At 44.0% G+C, this 19,736-nt stretch overlaps 2 protein-coding genes across 3 annotated transcripts in view; both read left to right on the top strand.

Annotated features, from left to right (window-relative positions):
- The window catches only part of LOC137430955 (WASH complex subunit 2), a 139,201-nt gene that overhangs the window by 21,583 nt on the left and 97,882 nt on the right, over positions 1–19,736 (top strand). The window contains exons 10-11 of one of the 2 annotated variants that reach the window (XM_078781226.1): positions 13,173–13,223; positions 15,794–15,891. In XM_078781226.1, coding sequence (XP_078637352.1) covers positions 13,173–13,223; positions 15,794–15,891 — 149 coding nt within the window. Of the gene's footprint in view, positions 1–13,172; positions 13,224–15,790; positions 15,892–19,736 lie in introns of both variants that reach the window. The other variant, XM_078781225.1, reaches the window with a different exon arrangement.
- Positions 3,538–7,788, top strand: LOC144892884 (uncharacterized). Its single transcript, XM_078781227.1, has 2 exons — positions 3,538–7,523; positions 7,692–7,788. Exon 1 carries the CDS (start codon positions 4,155–4,157, stop codon positions 6,636–6,638), a length of 2,484 nt encoding a protein of 827 aa, XP_078637353.1. The 5' UTR covers positions 3,538–4,154; the 3' UTR covers positions 6,639–7,523; positions 7,692–7,788.

Genomic DNA, 19,736 nt, shown 5'->3' with positions numbered 1-19,736 from the left:
ATTTTGAAAGGGAGGAAGAAACAAAACCTCGTTGGACAGGTTTTTAGTGAAACGCCCGGCAAGTGAAAGCGAGGACAGTGTGGCGAAAAAGGCAAAAGGTATCTCCTCCACCTCTGCCAGCATCTTCGTCTGATCTTCAAGGTAAATACATACAGTACACTTAATAAAACCAGTTTATTTCTTTACATTCTCTTGTATTATGTACAGTATATACGGAGGGTCGTGCTTGTTTATACATTATTTGTTATTTATAAAGTACATTTTTGTTATTTAAAGCACCTAACAAAAAAAATTTGGTGTTTTTTTTTTTGAGGCTGGAACGGATTAATAGCATTTCAATGCATTTGAATGGGAAAATTTGCTTTGACTTACGAGCGATTTGGCTTACGAGCTCCGTCACGGAACGGATTAAACTCGTAAGCCGAGGTACCACTGTATATATATATATATATGTACGTATATGTATATATATGTATATGTATATATATATATATGTATATGTATATATATATATATATATATAATATTATATATATATATATATATATATATATATATATTAGGGTGGTGCTCAAAATAAAAAATTTTAAATATTTACTGGGACATGGCTTTATGTTGTTCCTTTTGTTCCAAAATGAAAAGACACCAAATATTGAAAGCAATCTGATTTTATGTAGGGGTGCCACATCAGCCTTCAAACTAATGGTGTCTACAAAACTTTTCTATATATGGATCGAAAGCAAAACCAGAAGTTTGTTTGATGAAAATCCACCCTCCACTCACTTTCTTTGTATTCTAGCAAACACAAGTTACAATAGCTGCACAAATAGCACTATATTGCTATGAAAACTCAAATTCAATGATAACAATCCAAATGTTCAGTTCATAAAATGAATAGACGCCATATCACATAATATTAAAAAACCCAAATATAATGAGAAATGTAACTCCTATTTCTGGGCCTGTTTCACCACTGTTGCCTTCTTGGCATACGGGGTACATCTTCCTGTGAGCAGCAACAACTTGGAGCAGAGCTTGCTTTTGCTCTTCATCCTTTGTAAGGAGCTTATTGTAGTCTTGTATCAATGCGACACCCCTTTCTGCCCTGTCGTTCACCACGACTAAGCCACTGGCGGCTTTCTTTTGCTTCCTGAAAGCTGGTTTCTTGCTCCCATGAACCAGGATCCTTATCCATCCAATCAGTTGGGGGTCCCTAGGATGCTGAAGAAATGCTTGTGTGTTTTGTTATGAGGCCAGCGATTGACAGGGCCGGTTCCTCGTTTGATAGCTGGTCTCTTTGAGAGGGGTTTTCACCGTCATTTTTCAATGCTTCAATCATATTGATCTTGCTTTCTTTGTCAATTCTGGTGTCAAAGAATGCAAATGCCACTAGTACTGGCTCATGTACCCCACGTGTGGCGGCCAAGTGCCTTCAAGGCTGCCTGAGCCATCTTCTGATTGATTTGTTCAAACCTTTCCAACTTCTTGAAGAGGTTAATGTCATTCAGGGTAGCCTCAATAGCTTGTGGAGCCCGAAACCAAGCCTGTACATACACAAGGCAGACAAAAATGTTGAAGGCTCGGAGTTCTCTCGCCTCTCGAAGTGTCAAGTGGAACTCTGACCGAAACATGAACACCTGTAGTGAATATAGTGCTTTTGCCATCCATCTGGCTTTGTGCATTGCTCCTGGAGCCATGATCCGGATTCCACGAGTGGGATTCCTCCCATGTAGATGACAGTCAGTTCTAGGAGTTCACGATAATCATCTCGTGGCTGCTGATCTTTCAAACACACAAGAACGTTTTTGCTTCCAACACAGTGTCTACAGATCCCATGAAGCCTTCCTCTCTGAGAATTGATCGTGAAGAAACTTCCTGTCCTCGGGGTTGGTGATTATGGCCTCCGAATCTGCATGCCTAAGATCAAACGTCTTCTCCAAGGAGGCCTTAAAGGATGCTTCCTTTTTCTCTTGGGTCGCACACACCCCGCTTTGCACCTTTTTGGAGGCTCCTCCATTTTTCATATAGCCTCTCCAAACGATGGATGCAGTGCTGCTTCGTCGTAGGTAGGTGAGCTTTTTCCCAGAACTTCACAACCTCTTCAATGGTGAGGGTTGCACTCTCCCGGGCAGTGCGATTCTCCTTCTTCAGGTGATGGAAAAACAGGACAAGAGATTGATGCACAGTCGGGAGCTTGGCACCTTTGATGGCATCTCCAGAAGTGGACCCAATGAGATACACATTATCCTGAGCCCGAGTTTTCAATGAAACACTGGTACTAGCACATGCCATATCTGCAAAATAAGCAAGAATGTGGGTAAAATCCTGTTAATTCTTACTCCACAGGGTCACTCTCTACAAAAGAGCCACAGTCAATAAGTTAGCCTACATATTACACACTAAAAAAGCGTACCCCTGACCCCGGGAACCTGTACAAAACATGCATGAAAATTGCCCAGATAGTGATCATAGGAAGTCTTCAAAACTGTATGTATAATATATTGTATATATATAATGTATAATGTTATTTATGTATATTTATTATTTAATGTATATTTACTATATATTTATTTTTAATATTATATTTAATGTATATATATAATTATGTATTTATTTTGTGTATATACAGCCAAAAAAATGGGAATTCCTATTTTTGCATGGGGGGAAAATTCATCACTGATGTGGCACCCCTACATATTATTGGATTCCATTCAAATTTGGTGTGGTTTCCTTTGACACCCAAAAGGAACAAAAATAGACCATGTCCCGGAGAAAATCTGCATTTTGATTTTTGAAGCCCACCCTAATATATATATATATACAGTATATATATATATATATATATATATATATATATATATATAGTATATATATATATCTATATATATATATATATATATATATATATAGTATATATATATATATATATATATATATATATATACTAGCAGAAGTACCCGGCATTGCCGGGGCGGGAAGGGGAGAGGAGGGGAACGGGGGGGGAGGGGAGGGGGAACGGGGGGGAGGGAGAGGAGTGAGGAGTGGGAGAGGGAGAGAGAAGAGGGGGGGATGGGGAGGGGAAAGAGGGAGGGGGAGGGAGGGGGCCGGAGGGGGGGGAGGAGGGAAGAGGGGGGGGAGGGGGAGTAGGAGGGGGGGGAAGGCTGGCAAGTAAAATTTCGCAACGTACCCGCGTCCCTCCTTCAAAGCAGGTTCAAAGCAGTACTTCTCTTCTCGCAGAAGTACACGGCATTGCCGGGCGGGGGAGGGGAGGGGAGGAGAGGGGGGAAGGTGGGAGGGGTGGGGGGAGGGGAGGTGGGGGAGGGGAGAGGGGGGAAGGGGGGAAGGGAGGGGGTACCCGGCAGAGGAGGACATCGCAAGATGCTGGTGAGGAGGGGTATGAAGCAGGAGAGGCCCCCACAGTGGGCTGGAGCCTGGAAATACCAAAAATGGACTCTTATCAGGCATCAATGGCTCTGAGTGCTTCAGAAACTAGAAAAAAAAATCCAGTTTAACAAAAAAAAAAGTAATTTAACAAAAAAAAAAGTAAGTCAAAAGCTCAACTCCAAGAAAAATGGTGAACGTTAGAAGATCGGCAATATTTCAATTTCGCGATAACCTTAGCTCAATGGTTTCGCGGAAACTGTATTTTGCCAATAAATCTGTCAAAGGCTAAGAAAATGACAAAATTATGCCCATTAAACCTAATTCTTTCATACTAAACCATAAATGTACCAAGTTCACTGAATCTAATCAAATATTAGACTGTACAGCCTTCAAGTGCCAAAAATTTGAGGTTTTCGGTCAAATTTTTTGCCGATTTTTGATTATTTACCCATAAAATCGATGTTTTTTCCACCCAAAATTTGCCGCATATCTGTAAAAATTTCAAAATGCCACAAGCCAGATTTCCTCCAGTGTATATTTTCTGAAAATATAGGTCTCAGTGCCTTAGAAAATGCATATATTGTGAAATCTGACTTGTGGCAATTAGAAAAAATGAATTTCACACAAAAGTCAATTTTCGAAAATCTATTGCAAGCCGTTTCCGGGGCGTCTATTTCCATTTTAACATTTTCTTGAATAATTTGAGTTTGAATCAAGTTCTAGGGCTAAAATTTCACACTGGGAAGTTTTTTGACCTGGGAAATCCAAAAATGCAATCAGATTTACCCCTAAATCAACCCTTTTCATGTTATGAACAAAATCCTTTTTTTCTGCCATCATTTTACCCATTCTTGCATCAGACCACGCATTGCATCAGACCACATATTGCATCATACCACATATTGCATCATACCACTATTGCATCAGACCACATATTGCATCAGACCACATATTGCATCATAGTTCATCTTTTCATGCATTGCCTCGCATTTTTTCATGCATTGTTAGTACTGTATACTTTTCTTTTACAGAACAATAAAGCATCTCTCACTATGAAATTGACATGGGACGAGTTCTTTTCCATCTGCCAAGAAGCGAAACCGAACAACTTCAAACCTCCAGATTGGGACAAAGTTGAAACAGTTGTGGCCACGAAGCTTTCTGTCCATCAGGATGACCTGCTGCATGCAAGGATGGTGGAGCTGAAGTCCCGGTACAACAAGTTCACTGCAACTCGGAAAAGCAAAGGTAGTGCTCAGAGGGATGCTCCATGCAAGGATATCGTCATTGATAGTGAAGACTTCATCTCTGCCTCCTCTGTACCCGAAGTCCCCCGGAAAAAGCCAAAGAAGTCATTGGATCAATTGGGAGAGAGGCAATTGAAGGCCCGCACGGACGAAATCTGGACGAAAGTTGAGGAATATGCAGAAGAGAATGACGAAACCCCGTTGAGAATTCTTGCATTGCTCCTTAGAAAATGTAAGGACAAGAGTGCACGTGAATTCGGAGACAGTGCATGGCAACGACCAGCTTCCGCTTCAACTCCCAAACCATCAACTTCCTCTACAATTCCCATCGATGCAGCAATTGCCATCATGGTGGACTGCCAACTTGGACGTGATACGTACACCAAACTTAAGAAGATTTTAAAACAACAAGGACACAACATTCTTCCATCCTGGATCCACATCAGGAAAACACAGACCGAAATATCTCCAAAGCCACAGTCGTTACCTGATCCACACGAAGGTGTTCACATGATGTATGCTGAGTCAGTACAGATAACAGCACAAAGGATCATGGAAGACCTTCCAGCATCACTCCTTCCATCATCTGCTGTCATGAACATTAAGTTTGGGTTTGATGGTAGTGGTAGCCATGCAATCTATCGGCAAGTTGAGAACGAGAAGACAAACAACATCATTATGTCCATGTTCTGTCCACTATCCCTCACCTCAGACTGTGGTGATGTTAAATGGAGCCAGAAGTCACCCAACAGTGCCCTCGCACATCGACCTTTAGCGCTGCAGTTGGGGAAGGAGTCGACCGAAACCCTCCAATCACTTCAAGTGTTCGACGACGACATCAACAAGATGCAAAACGAAGGGTTCACAACTACGGTTGGCGACAAGGAAGTTTATGTGAAGGCCAAGGTGTCGTCGCACATGATGGACATGAAGGCTGCCAATTTGTATCTGGGTCTTGGTGGGGCATATTGTGACTTATGCGACCACTCCAGGGCTGATTGTCACAATCCAGAAGTCGTGCGAGCAGGGTTCGAAATCACGAGATCTGTTGCAGATCTACACGCTCTGTTCGAAGAAGTTGTTGATGATGATGGTGTCGTTGTCAAACACCGGAACGATTACGGGACACGGAAAGGTTTGACAAACAAGCCAATACCAAACCATGAAGTCATCTCGGTTCAAGTTCTTCATGCACTCCTTCGTACATTCGACCACTACATGAAGATTGCTGTTCACCTGAAGGCAGAAGTGTTTGAATGGACAGAGTCTGAGGCATCTCACTATCACAAATTTCTTGTAGCTGCCAAGACAGAGATTCAGAAGAAACTGGAGGAGGTGATAGGAGAGAGATGGGACTTCCCAGATGGTACTGGTAAGGGAGGTACCTCGACAACTGGCAACACGGCTCGACGTATCTTACATCATGGTTGCAGAGACATCGTCATACAGATGTTACCCGACCGATTCCAAGGTGTTATGACGCAGATTGGACAATATCTGTCGGTCATTCTGCGGTTGTTTTCGTCGTCGGAGAACATAAACGTACAAGAGTACAAACAAGTTTGCACCACCCTTTACCTGTTGTACTTAGAAAGTTTCCCCACCCGACCAAAGAAGAAATCACCTCAACCAGTGGATGAAATGTGGATTTGTGTTCCGCCGACTCTCCATAAACTGCTTGCCCACTCTTGGGAACTCATTGAAATGAACGATGGTCGTGGGTTAAAGTGCTTCGATGAATCGGGTTTGGAGGCCAACAACAAAATTCTTCGATCGATTCGACTCAAGTTGTCCCGTAAAACGTCACAGTCTGACAATTTGGAAGACGTGATTAACCGATTGTGGTTGGGCTCTGATCCTAAAGTGAACAACATCCGGCTCCAAGCTCAACCATACTGCAAACATTGCAGTGAGTATGGACATTCGACTCGGTACTGTCGAAAAGCCCACCCAGTGTTTGGGCCTCTGAGTAATGACGATGCACTGTTCGAGAAGTTGTGTTGTTAGGAATTTAATGCATTGTTTTAGCTCTTTCATTTTGTTCTTAAAATTCTTTTTACTGTAATATGCTTCCAACGAACCCTCAACCACATTCAGGGGATTCTTTTAAGCCAAGATATGCCCGAAAATGTGTTTCGGGTCCGAAATGCCCAAATATGGTAATTTGGGCCCAGACCCCTCAAAATCAAAATTTAAAAACAAATTTTTTCTCGTTGTAATAAGCTTAGTAATACGCTTCTAACGAGCCCTCAACCACTATCAGGGGATTCTTTTAAGCCAAGATATACCCGAAAATGTGTTTTGAGCCCGAAATGCCCAAATATGGTAATTTGGGCCCAGACCCCTCAAAAATCAAAATTTAAAAACAAATTTTTTTCGTTGTAATAAGCTTAGTAATACACTTCTAACGAGCCCTCAACCACTATCAGGGGATTCTTTTAAGCCAAGATATACCCGAAAATGTGTTTTGAGCCTGAAATGCCCAAATATGGTAATTTGGGCCCAGACCCCTCAAAATCAAAATTTAAAAACAAATTTTTTCTCGTTGTAATAAGCTTAGTAATACGCTTCTAACGAGCCCTCAACCACTATCAGGGGATTCTTTTAAGCCAAGATATACCCGAAAATGTGTTTTGAGCCCGAAATGCCCAAATATGGTAATTTGGGCCCAGACCCCTCAAAAATCAAAATTTAAAAACAAATTTTTTTCGTTGTAATAAGCTTAGTAATACACTTCTAACGAGCCCTCAACCACTATCAGGGGATTCTTTTAAGCCAAGATATACCCGAAAATGTGTTTTGAGCCCGAAATGCCCAAATATGGTAATTTGGGCCCAGACCCCTCAAAAATCAAAATTTAAAAACAAATTTTTTCTCGTTGTAATAAGCTTAGTAATACGCTTCTAACGAGCCCTCAACCACTATCAGGGGATTCTTTTAAGCCAAGATATACCCGAAAATGTGTTTTGAGCCCGAAATGCCCAAATATGGTAATTTGGGCCCAGACCCCTCAAAAATCAAAATTTAAAAACAAATTTTTTCTCGTTGTAATAAGCTTAGTAATACGCTTCTAACGAGCCCTCAACCACTATCAGGGGATTCTTTTAACCCAAGATATTGAGATATTTCCAATATTTCACCCTCTCAGCCCACTGTGGCCCCCTAGCAGAAGTACCCTACCCCCTAGCCCCCTAGCAGAAGTACCCAGCATTGCCGGGCGGGGGAGGGGAGGGGAACAGGGGGGAGGGGATGGGAGGGCAACGGGGGGGAGGGGAGAAGAGGGGGAGGGGAGAAGAGGGGGGATGGGGAGGGTGAGGGATGGGAGGGGTGGGATGGGGGGAGGGGTGGGGTGGGAGGGGGGAGAGCGGAGGGGAGGAGGGAGGGGAGGGGCCGGAGGGGGGAGGGGAGGGGAACGGGGGGGAGGGGAGAAGAGGGGGGGAGGGGAGAAGGGTGGGGGAGGGGAGGGGGAAAAGGGAGGGGGAGGGGAGAAGGGGAGGGGGAAGGAGGAGGGGAGGGGGGAGGGGGAAGGAGGAGGGGAGGGGGAAAGGGAGGGGGAGGGTGGAGGGGGAAAATGGAGGGGAGGGGGAAAAGGGAGGGGGAGGGGGAAAATGGAGGGGGGAGGGGGAAAATGGAGGGGGTAGGGTGGAGGGGGAAGGGAAGGGGGAGGGAAGGGGATGGCCAGTCAACAATGACGTTGCAGTTCTCATGGTCGGAGAGCAGCACAACAATCGGACATAGTCCTGCATATTCGCAACAGCACGAAGCGGATTTTGGAGACTCACCGATCCTGTGACGTCCTCCAGTACCGGCGTTGCCGGGCGGGGGAAGGGAGACCCGTACATTCCCAACCCGTACATTCGCCCTCTCGACTCAAGCTCACTCGGACAAAAGCCTCGTACAAATTACACCGTGAAGGCCCAATGGTCATGTCTATGCCACAAATCACGGGCGCACTGAATTGAAAATATATAGAACGCTCATGCTCCGTGAAAAGTGAAGCCGCCGTGTCGCCATCTTGGTCAGCACGACTCGACCAACTCGCTTCGCGGATCTCGTTTTGTGCGGCAATAAACTGCTCCAATCGGTTACGGAAGGGTTGTGGAAAGGCGTTTCACAGCTGTTTCAAAGACATTTAATTCATATCGCACGAAATCGATACAAAACACGATCGCATAAAAGGTGAAAAAACGTGTGACGTGTGACGGGGTGGAACATCACGTGATCGCTCTGAGCGAATCAGTCTGGCGGCGGGAATGGAACATCACGTGATCGCTCTGAGCGAATCAGTGAGCTGCTCTGGAACCGGCTGAGATTAGCGGGTACTTCGCTGAAATGCGCTGAGGTAAATATGAATAAAAAATATGGATCGTCAAATATTTTGAGTTCGGCCATGTTCGTCCCACGCTCAATGGCCATGTCTATGTCAAATATCAAGCACGTAAGCCTCTCCGTTTAGGAGTCTATCGGTAACATTACACACACACACACACACACACACACACACACACACACACACACACACACACACACACACACACACACACACACACACACACACACACACTGTGTTTTATATATACTAGGGCATGCCCGTACGTGGGTGCAATGCCCGTACGTGGGTACGTGGGTACGTGGGTGCGAGTACGGTGACAATCCCCCCCCCCCCCTCTATTTACATGAAATGGTTTGGTTCATGAAATGGTTTGGTTCATTCGCAACGCCAAAGCGAACGGCTTGCGAGTACGGTGACAATCCCCCCCCTCTATTTACATCAAATGGTTTGGTCCATTCGCAACGACCACAGAACCCCCCCCCCTCTATTTACATGAAATGGTTTGGTCCATTCGCAACGCCAAAGCGAACGGCGAACGGCTAAATCGCCATAGCTCGGTAACTACTTGTCCGATTAATTTCAAACCTTGAAAAGGCACATCCTCGGGTCCCCAGCAATATACCTGGCAAGTTTAAAGTATATCGGACCCGTGGTTGTCGAGAAACAGCGGTCACAGACATACAAACATACAAACATACAAACATACAAACATACACACAGAGATTACTGGAATTATAGATAGATATATATATATGGTGAGGAGGGTATATATATATATGGTGAGGGGAGAAGAGGGGGAGGGGAGATATATATATATATATATATATATATATATATATATTATACTTGTATAAATGCCCATCAAAAATGACGGGTTGGAACAGTTTATTCGATGGTACAGCCTCATGAGCGTGCCAAGGTCTGAAGCCTCGGCCTAGGGTCAGGTGTGCTTCTATCTTTGTACTTGCAAAATCGAAGATTTAAAAAAATGTTTTGGTCGGTTGCGTTTGTTATTCCGCCTGTTTGCTTGTCACCGGCCTACAGGTCACAATTCTAAACCTATAATCATGAAACCTCACCAAGTTGTAGAGGTCGTCACAATTGAGAAGCCTATTAATTTTGAGGTCAAAGGTCACCTGGAGGTCAAAATTCTAAAATCGCCATTTTTAATCCGATTGACTTGGAAATTGAACAGCATTTGCACATTGGGTCACTAAATTGGGAAACCAACTACTTTTGAGGTCAAAAGTTTAAGGGTCAACTCGAGGTCAAACTTCCAAAAACATCAATTTTCATCTGAAAACCTGTCAATTTTCATTGGATTGACTTGAAAATTGAACAGCATTTGTACATTGAGTCACTAAATTGGGAAACCAACTACTTGAGGTCAAAAGGTCAAAGGTCAACTCAAGGTCAAACTTCTAAAATCATAAATTTTCATCTGAAAAATCATCACTTTGCATCCTATTGACCCGAGCTTTGATCAAGATCATCAATTTAAATCTTGATGAAATGGACAATTTGCTGGATTAATGGCAACCTTTGGGGGGGGGGGGGGGGGTGGGGTGGGGGGAGTGGATTTTGCAAGTATCGTGCTCTGCATGACATCTTCTTGTTTTATTTATTCGACATCCTCCGGACGTAAATGAACACTCATTTTACTCTCCGCGCATTGCACATCACGTGCACGAATTTCACCTCCCTGCGACTTGTATTTATTGTTATTGTAAAAAACGTTTCTGTACACCGCCCTTGAGGCTCGGTTCGCAAGCCACTGTGTACATTTCCAAAAGAAGAGACATAATTACTCTTTTATGAAATAAAAATAGACCATAGTTAACACACATTCGTGTTTAAAGATTGGCCTTCAAAACCCGACTCAAATCGTCCTTATGAAAGGGGACAGACATCAGTACAAACACAAAAACACACAAACTGACATTGGTGTAAGTTTGTGTGTTTTTCCATGGTAGATATTATTTATACAGTGCCTATAGAAAGTCTACACCCCGTTTCAAAATTTTCACCTTTTGTTGCCTTATAACCTGGCATTAAAATGCATTAAATCAGGCTTTTCCACCTTTATTTACAAATCGTAACCCACAACTTCCAAGTGAAAAACAAATTCTACATATTTCAGAACATAAATTAGAAATACAAAACTACAATATCTTGGTTGCATAAGTGTCCACCCACCTTATAATAGCAATTGTAAATTAGCTCAGGTGTAACCAATCAACTTCAAATTTTGGTTATTTCAGAATAAGATCAGCTGTTCTTGTCGGTTGTCGTGATTGGAACGAAGGGGATAAGTAAGTAAGTTCCTGTAGGTTTCCTCTGCTGGGTAGTGCATTTCACAGCAAAGACTCAACCATGAGCACCAAGGAGCTTTCAAAAGACCTCCAGGATAAAGTTGTGTAAAGGCACAGATCAGAGGATGGGTATAAAAATATTTAAAAGGCCATGAATATCCCTTGGAGCACAGTCAATACAATCATTAAGAATTGGAAGGTAGGTATGGTATCACCAAGACCCTGCCTCGATCAGGCCGTCCCTCCAAACTGGGTGACTAAGCAAGGAGGAGACTGATCAGAGAGGCCACCAAGAGGCAAATGGTAACTTTGAAAGAGCTGCAGGCCTTTATGGCAAAGATTGGTCACTGTGGGCATGTGACAACAATATCCCAAGCATTCCACAAGTCTGGCCTGTACAGGAAGGAAGCCACCACTCAAAAAGCCCAGCTTCAGTCCCGCTTGAGGTATGCAAAAAAAACATTCCGGAGATTCTGAAGCCATGTGGCAAAAGGTTTTGTGGTCTGACGAAACCAAGATGAAACTTTTTGGCCTAAATACAAAACGTTACATTTGGCGCAAACACAACGCAGCACATCACCCAAAGAACACCATCCCCACTGTGAAGCATGGTGGTGGCAGCATCATGTTATGGGGATGTTTCTCATCAGCAGGGACTTGGGCACTTGTCCAGATAGAAGGGAAAATGGTTGGAGCAAAATACAGAAAAATCCTTGGGGAAAACTTGCTGCCCTCTGCAAGAAATCTGAAATTGGGATGGAAGTTTACCTTTCAGCATGACAATGACCCAAATCACACAGCCAAAGCTAAACTGGAGTGGCTGAGGAACAAAAAGATAAATATCCTTGAGTGGCCCAGTCAAAGCCCCGACCTAAATCCAATCGAAAATCTGAGGCATGACTTGAAGATTTCTGTCCATCGTGTGTGTGTGTGTGTGTGTGTGTGTGTGTGTGTGTGTGTGTGTGTGTGTGTGTGTGTGTGTGTGTGTGTGATCGAGTGTGTGTGTGATCGAGTGTGTGTGTGATCGAGTGTGTGTGTGATCGAGTGTGTGTGTGATCGAGTGTGTGTGTGATCGAGTGTGTGTGTGATCGAGTGTGTGTGTGATCGAGTGTGTGTGTGATCGAGTGTGTGTGTGATCGAGTGTGTGTGTGATCGAGTGTGTGTGTGATCGAGTGTGTGTGTGATCGAGTGTGTGTGTGATCGAGTGTGTGTGTGATCGAGTGTGTGTGTGTGTGTGTGTGTGTGTGTGTGTGTGATCGAGTGTGTGTGTGTGTGTGTGATCGTGTGTGTGTGTGTGTGTGTGTGTGTGTGTGTGTGTGTGTGTGTGTGTGTGTGTGTGTGTGTGTGTGTGTGTGTGTGTGTGTGAGTGAGTGAGTGAGTGAGTGAGTGAGTGAGATAGAGATAGAGATATTGATGAGGTCCTTGGGTTGAATCAGATTTTTTTTTTTTTCCCCGCCCCACATTTAGCCCCATGCAGGCATTTGTTCCTGTTTGTTATATTTCTAGAGGACATTTATCTCTAACACACATACACATATACACACATGGCGTCTGCCTAGCAGGCATGCAAGACGTCAGCCATGATAAAGCTTGCAGTGTTTGTGTGAGACATTTCTGAGGATATCCCGAAGACTCAACAGCTCAGTGGGCTGTCACCGTGTAAGAGATGAGGTCCTTGGGTTTGAGTCCTGGATTGAATCAGAATTTTTTCACAATAATCTTCTGCAGGAATTTATCCATGTTTATTAAATGTATGGGGAAACTAAAGTTTTAAGGAAATGATGCTGAATCATTCACGTGTTTATTATTAAATTATTCATTTGCACTGATTTGCCAGTTATTTTCCAGAAATGTTTTGATTGTACATTTTCACTCGTTATTGTTTTTCTCCTGCAGCCGGGTCGTCATCAAGCCAGCAGCAAAGCAGCATCTCAGTGCAGCATGAAGGTAAGCTAACCCCCACCCCCATTACCCCCCTATTCTGTGTTTGTTCTGATTTGCCGGCCACACCTTTTGACCCATGGGGCTCAAACTTTCCATGAAGACCGTTCAATCCCCCAAGATGGTTTTGCACTATGACTTGCTTCTCCAACAACCCCTAAATCACCCTCCCTCCCTGCCTCCCCAACCCCACCCTTCTCCTCACCCTCCAGCCCCCATCCCACCAAAAATATATATGGACTAAGAAAAAATTTATATTTTCGCATCATTCATCCTTGAATAATCTCACCGATGTGCCGAGTAATGCGTATGGAATTGCCGATGCTAACGGTGTAATCGACACCAGCCTCATAGCCACATTCATTACTCTACATAGACTAGCGCAAAAGCCCGTTATAATGACTGGCACCCATTCTATATTCTCACATTCTTCAGCCTTGAATAACCCTGTAAAAACAATTTCCTACTGGGCACCACATTTTGACTTTGCTGCTCTATTTAACAAATGGTTTACCAGGTGTGTGCGTGTGTGCGTGCTCGCTCGTTCGTTCGTTCATAGTTCCGCTTCACCAGCCACACCTTCTGGCCCACAGGGCTCTAAATTGGCAGTGTGTCCATTCCTCCAGGATGGTTTTGCACTTTGACCTTCCAACGCCCCTAATCCCATCACAACCACACCCCTTCCCCACTCCACCCCTAAACTCAGGTTCCAATGGAAGCATACAACAGACGGTTTGGGAAAAGGTTTACGATGATTAGCAAAAAGGCACGTATAAGCAGTGTCACAATCGAGAAATCCTTGTCCTAAACACATAAGCCAAGCCCCCTTCTAGCCAGTCAATTGTCACAGATACAACAGGCGCCTCAGTCATTCTGGAAATGAGAAGAAAGAGGGATAGAAAGAGGAGATAAGACGACTGGGCATATTGGCGACCCCTTGCGCAGTCGCACATAAGCCGGCTGGCTCACATGGGTCCAAGTATGGTGGGGGAGGGGGAGAAGAGGTGTAATGTAACTGTGTCTTGAGAGGTGCAGAGGGTGAATGTGTGTGGCATGAGATTAAAGGTATATGAGGTGTGACAATCACCGAGCACTGAAAAGGACAGTTGGTGCTTGGTGATTGTGTGTCCAAAGGGGACGAGGTAGAGTAGAGTAGAGAAAGTTTGTGTTGAGCCAGTGTATTTGAAGATGCACCTGGGAACTCTTGCCGGATCAGCCCTTTTGCCTGCCACTGGCGTACTCGCTCTTGCTTCTAGACACCAGCTCATTCTCCAGACACCAGCTCACTCTCCAGACACCAGCTCATTCTCCAGACACCAGCTCATTCTCCAGACACCAGCTCATTCTCCAGACACCAGCTCATTCTCCAGACACCAGCTCATTCTCCAGACACCAGCTCGTTCTCCAGACACCAGCTCGTTCTCCAGACACCAGCTCGTTCTCCAGACACCAGCTCGTTCTCCAGACACCAGCTCGTTCTCCAGACACCAGCTCGTTCTCCAGACACCAGCTCGTTCTCCAGACACCAGCTCGTTCTCCAGACACCAGCTCGTTCTCCAGACACCAGCTCGTTCTCCAGACACCAGCTCGTTCTCCAGACACCAGCTCGTTCTCCAGACACCAGCTCGTTCTCCAGACACCAGCTCGTTCTCCAGACACCAGCTCGTTCTCCAGACACCAGCTCGTTCTCCAGACACCAGCTCGTTCGGTGTCTCAGTTCCCAGGAGCGTGCTGTTCTGGACTCAGTTTCAGACTTTTATAAACTGCGCTCGGCTCTCCACCACGGATTTGTCCTCGTGCAGTGGTTGGATTTGGAGTTGGGGGTGCGTGCATAACGATTTTATGCCTCCGCTGACAAAGTCTCTGGAGGCTTTATACTCTTTTGGGTTGCCTGTCCGTGATAGGTTTTTCATTTCCGCGATAACTTAAGAACGGCTCAAGTGATCCAAGTCAAACTTGGTACACGCATGTGGCATCATGTAACGATATAATTTATGGTGTCAAAGGTCAGAGGTCTCGTTTGGTAAAAGTTCGGTTGCAGCGCTAACTTGTGAACCAGTGATGGGATTTTCACCAAATTTGCTAGAAGTACATACTTTATTGTGATGCAAAGATGAACTGATTAGATTTTAGTATCAAGTGGTCAAAGGTCAGAGGTTGTCAGGTAAAAATGTAATGGAAGTAGGGATTTGAACTAAACTAACTACATGTTGTACCACGATACATATGTACAGATTAGATATTGAAGTCAAATGGTGTTGAGGTTTTTGGTCAAAGTTAGAGTAAACAAATGGTCTTGAGGCTGCCTCCCCTCATGTTCCGACTGTTCCGTGCTTACCAACCCGCTGTTACTCGTCCTAATTGTGCTACACTCATCGTCTTTCCCTGCCCCTCTCCCCACGGTCTGCCATGCCCTCGATCTTCCACACCCTCAAGATGCCTTTGTTCACATAGATCGTTTATTTTATTTTTTTACTTTGAAAATGGAATATTAAAGCTAACCCCTTTATTCCACCTGGTCAATCATGTTGCTCAATAGTTGGTGATTATTGGTTCTCTGTTGTGTGTTTCAGCAGAGAAGGACAACGTTGTATCCCCAGAGAGTGACCTATTTAGCCCCCACAATGGGATTTTTGCTGGCACTAAAAACCTCTTTGATGACGATGATGAAAAGGTGAGTACATGTGGCAGTCGGTTAACATGTTTCAGAGGGTCATTGTTGGTTTTGTCAATTTTTCTTCCTTCCTTCAGCAGCCTTTTAAAATATGAACAAAACAGGGGTTGAGACCCATGAAGGAGCCCCACAACACATGGAGAGGTTCCCATGTATATATATATATATATATATATATATATATATATATATATATATATATATATATATAATATATATTATTTATATTTATATATTTATTGATATATATATATATATATATATATATATATATATATATATATATATATATATATATATATATATATATATATATATATATATATACAGTGGAACCTTGACTTGCGAGTTTAATTCGTTCTGTGACCGAGCTCGTAACTCAAATTGCTCGTTTCTCAAATCAAATTTCCCCATTAAAATGCATTGAAATGCTATTAATCCGTTCCAGCCCGCCAAAAACCACACCAATTTTTTTTTAAATATACAGTATATATAAAAATATCTCGCGCTTTATATTTCACCTGTATGCAGCATACAAGTTGGCAGGATGGCCTGGACTGGAGGTACGCACACTTGACTCTAAAGTCTAAACTGTCCAGCCTGGGTTTGAATCCCGACCCAGCTATAACCTGTCATGGGTGAATCACAGGCAGGGTGATTCATCAATGTGTGTACCGCTAAACTGGGCGCCCCGTTTGCGTCCCATTAGTTGTTGGATGTTAAGGATCTCACCGTGTTTTCCACAAAGAGAAGGCGAGCTATCGCCGGCACTCTGAACAAGTTGTAGCCTGGCATGCTCTTCTCCTCTGCCGTTATATACGTCCTCCTCGGCACCCTCGCTCATGTTTTTCGACGATTGCGTGTTTTATATCCAAGCACAAGTTTTATATAAAACACGACGATTGCGTGTTTTATATCCACAAGTTGTGGCCTGGCATGCTCTTCTCCTCTGCCGTTATATACGTCCTCCTCGACACCTCGCTCATGTTTTTCGACGATTGCGTGTTTTATATCCAAGCACATCATCCTCTTCTTCTTCTCAGTACCGTGTTTTCCACAAAGAGAAGGCGAGCTATCGCCGGCACTCTGAACAAGTTGACGGCAGAGATACTGTACTTGCACGGCAAGATAACCACGTGACCAGAACCCACCTGGCGGCGTAAACTCAAAATAACCAACATGCGAAAACAAAAATGCAGCGCTATACGACAGAGATACTGTACTTGCACGGCAAGATAACCACGTGACCAGAACCCACCTGGCGGCGTAAACTCAAAATAACCAACATGCGAAAACAAAAATGCAGCGCTATACGTCAGAGATACTGTACTTGCACGGCAAGATAACCACGTGACCAGAACCCACCTGGCGGCGTAAACTCAAAATAACCAACATGCGAAAACAAAAATGCAGCGCTATACGACAGAGATACTGTACTTGCACGGCAAGATAACCACGTGACCGGTGGCGAAAGCTCGTAACTCAGATCTCGGCTCGCATCTCAAAGCAATAAACTGCCCGAGCGACGGCTCGTATCTCGAAAAACTCGTAAGTTGGGGCACTCGTAAGTCAAGGTTCCACTGTATATATATATATATATATATATATATATATATATATATATATATATATATATATATATATATATATATATATTAGGGTGGTCCTCAAATGTACACCAAAAAATAAAATTGGACTTTTTTCAGGTGCTTGTTGCTAAAATTGTTCCTTACTAGGGCGTGCCCGTACGTGGGTGCAAAAAAACATGCGTGCAAACAACAACAACAAAAAAAAACTTTGAAACCACGTGGCAGTAACGACCACAGAACCCCCCCCTCTATTTACATGAAATGGTTTGGTCCATTCGCAAAGCCAAAGCGAACGGCTTGCGAGTACGGTAGAACCCCCCCCCCTCTATTTACATGAAATGGTTTGGTCCATTCGCAAAGCCAAAGCGAACGGCTTGCGAGTACGGTGACCATACCTTGGGAACCACTTGTCCGATTAATTTCAAACCTTGAAAAGGCACATCCTCGGGTCCCCAGCAATATACCTGGCAAGTTTCAAGTATATCGGACCCGTGGTTGTCGAGAAACAGCGGTCACAGACAAACACACACACAGACACACACACATACACACAGAGATTACTGGAATTATAGATAGATTGTGAAAAAATGAAATGTGCCAAAGATGGTTTCGATACGACTTTATTTACTACTGTCACACATGGGTTGAAAATTACAATGTTTCAGTGTCGACACACAAAATTGTTTTTAATAAACTAACACTCAGATGTAATCCCAAATCAGTAAGAATGTATGACAATCATCATAAACACACAGAGTAAGAGTCCTCCAGACCATTGATTCCTCATTAATAAGTTCTGTGGTAAAATATTTCCTCCTTATCTTCTTTGCGTCGGGGAACTGATGGCGATGCCACTCAACAACTTGCAACAGGTACTGGCGCTGCTGTTCATCCTTTGTCAAGACTTGATTGTAGTCCTGTATTAATGCTACACCATGTTCTGCAAAGTCGTTGACAGTGGCAATACCACGCAAGACTTGCTGTGATGACTGAAATGATGGGTCATCGGCCCACTCACCAGGGCCCTTTTCTAGGAAGTCAGTATTGACTTTGAATGCAGTAAAAATTCGCAGTGAGGAAGAAGTAACAAAATCTGCAACAGTCTTGGCAGCGATGGCCTATTTTGCTGTAAGATGCACATGTACCCGTGGTTGAGGATTCTCTTGGCATTCTTCTTTAAGAGCAGCTACTATCATTCGCTTGACATCAAGCTCAACACTATCGTCAAACAGAGCAAGTCCTGCCAGTTCTTCGCTGAGGTACCACAAGTGATTGGAAAGCTTTTTGCTGGTGGCTTCGGCAATCACTGAATCAGGATAGAAAATGAGTGCTTTTAAGAGAGCTAGGTCTCCAGCGGGAGCACCAATGGCAGATGGAGCGCTGAACCAGGCTTTGGTATACACTGCTCCAACAAATGCTGTAAAACGCTTTATGCCAGTGAGTTCCTTTGGGGTCAGTCGAAACTGATCACGGAACAAGTAGATCTTGATTCCATAAATCACACGGGCCATCCATCTTGCCCGATGCATGGCTCCTGGCTGCATGAACCTGAATCCTCTCGGAGGACGCTCACCAAACAGAATAATAGTCAACTCAAGAAGTTCACGGTAGTCATCTCGTAGTTGGCCCGATTCCAGTTTCTGGATGCAGAATGAAACGACATCTTCTTTGCAACTTAAAAATACACCTGAAACTACAGAGTCCAGGTCATCAGGCATCATTGGCTTAAACTGGCTTTGGTCAATGGAATTCCAGTTTGACTGGAAACGCTTGAAGACGGCTATCTCAAGTCCTTTTGATGGACCAAGAAATGGTTTGAATGCTGCCATTGCTGCCTCTACCACTAGTTCCAGAATGTGATGCCGGCATGCAAAATGTAATAGTGGTCGTCCAAGCTTTTGCTGCAAAATAGTGCACGCACCAAGTGCTGAACCAGTGTTGCTGGCTGTCGTGTCAAAGCTCATACCTGCCACCATGTCTTGCAAATGCCATTCTTCGAGGCATTGCATAACAGCAGCAGCTGTTGCTAGTCCAGTTCCTGCTGGCAGCTTTGGCACACTCAGAAGCTTTCCAGTTCCTTGTGGGTCACTGACAATGACAGGAAGGTGATCAACTTTTTTAGTCCCATCGTCTGGAAGGAGCTTGCCATACCAATGAACCACCAGACTTGTGTTTGGAGCATAGGATGCCTGGATGTCACCTGCAATTGTCTTCTGTTGGATCTGCCTGGATTTCCTGATCGATGTGCGGTTGATG

This window comes from Myxine glutinosa, chromosome 7 (assembly GCF_964187855.1).
Source record: "Myxine glutinosa chromosome 7, kmMyxGlut1.1, whole genome shotgun sequence".
Lineage (NCBI taxonomy): Eukaryota > Metazoa > Chordata > Myxini > Myxiniformes > Myxinidae > Myxine > Myxine glutinosa.
The sequence above is the reverse complement of the archived record's forward strand: the minus strand, read 5'-3'. Positions and strand labels throughout refer to the sequence as shown.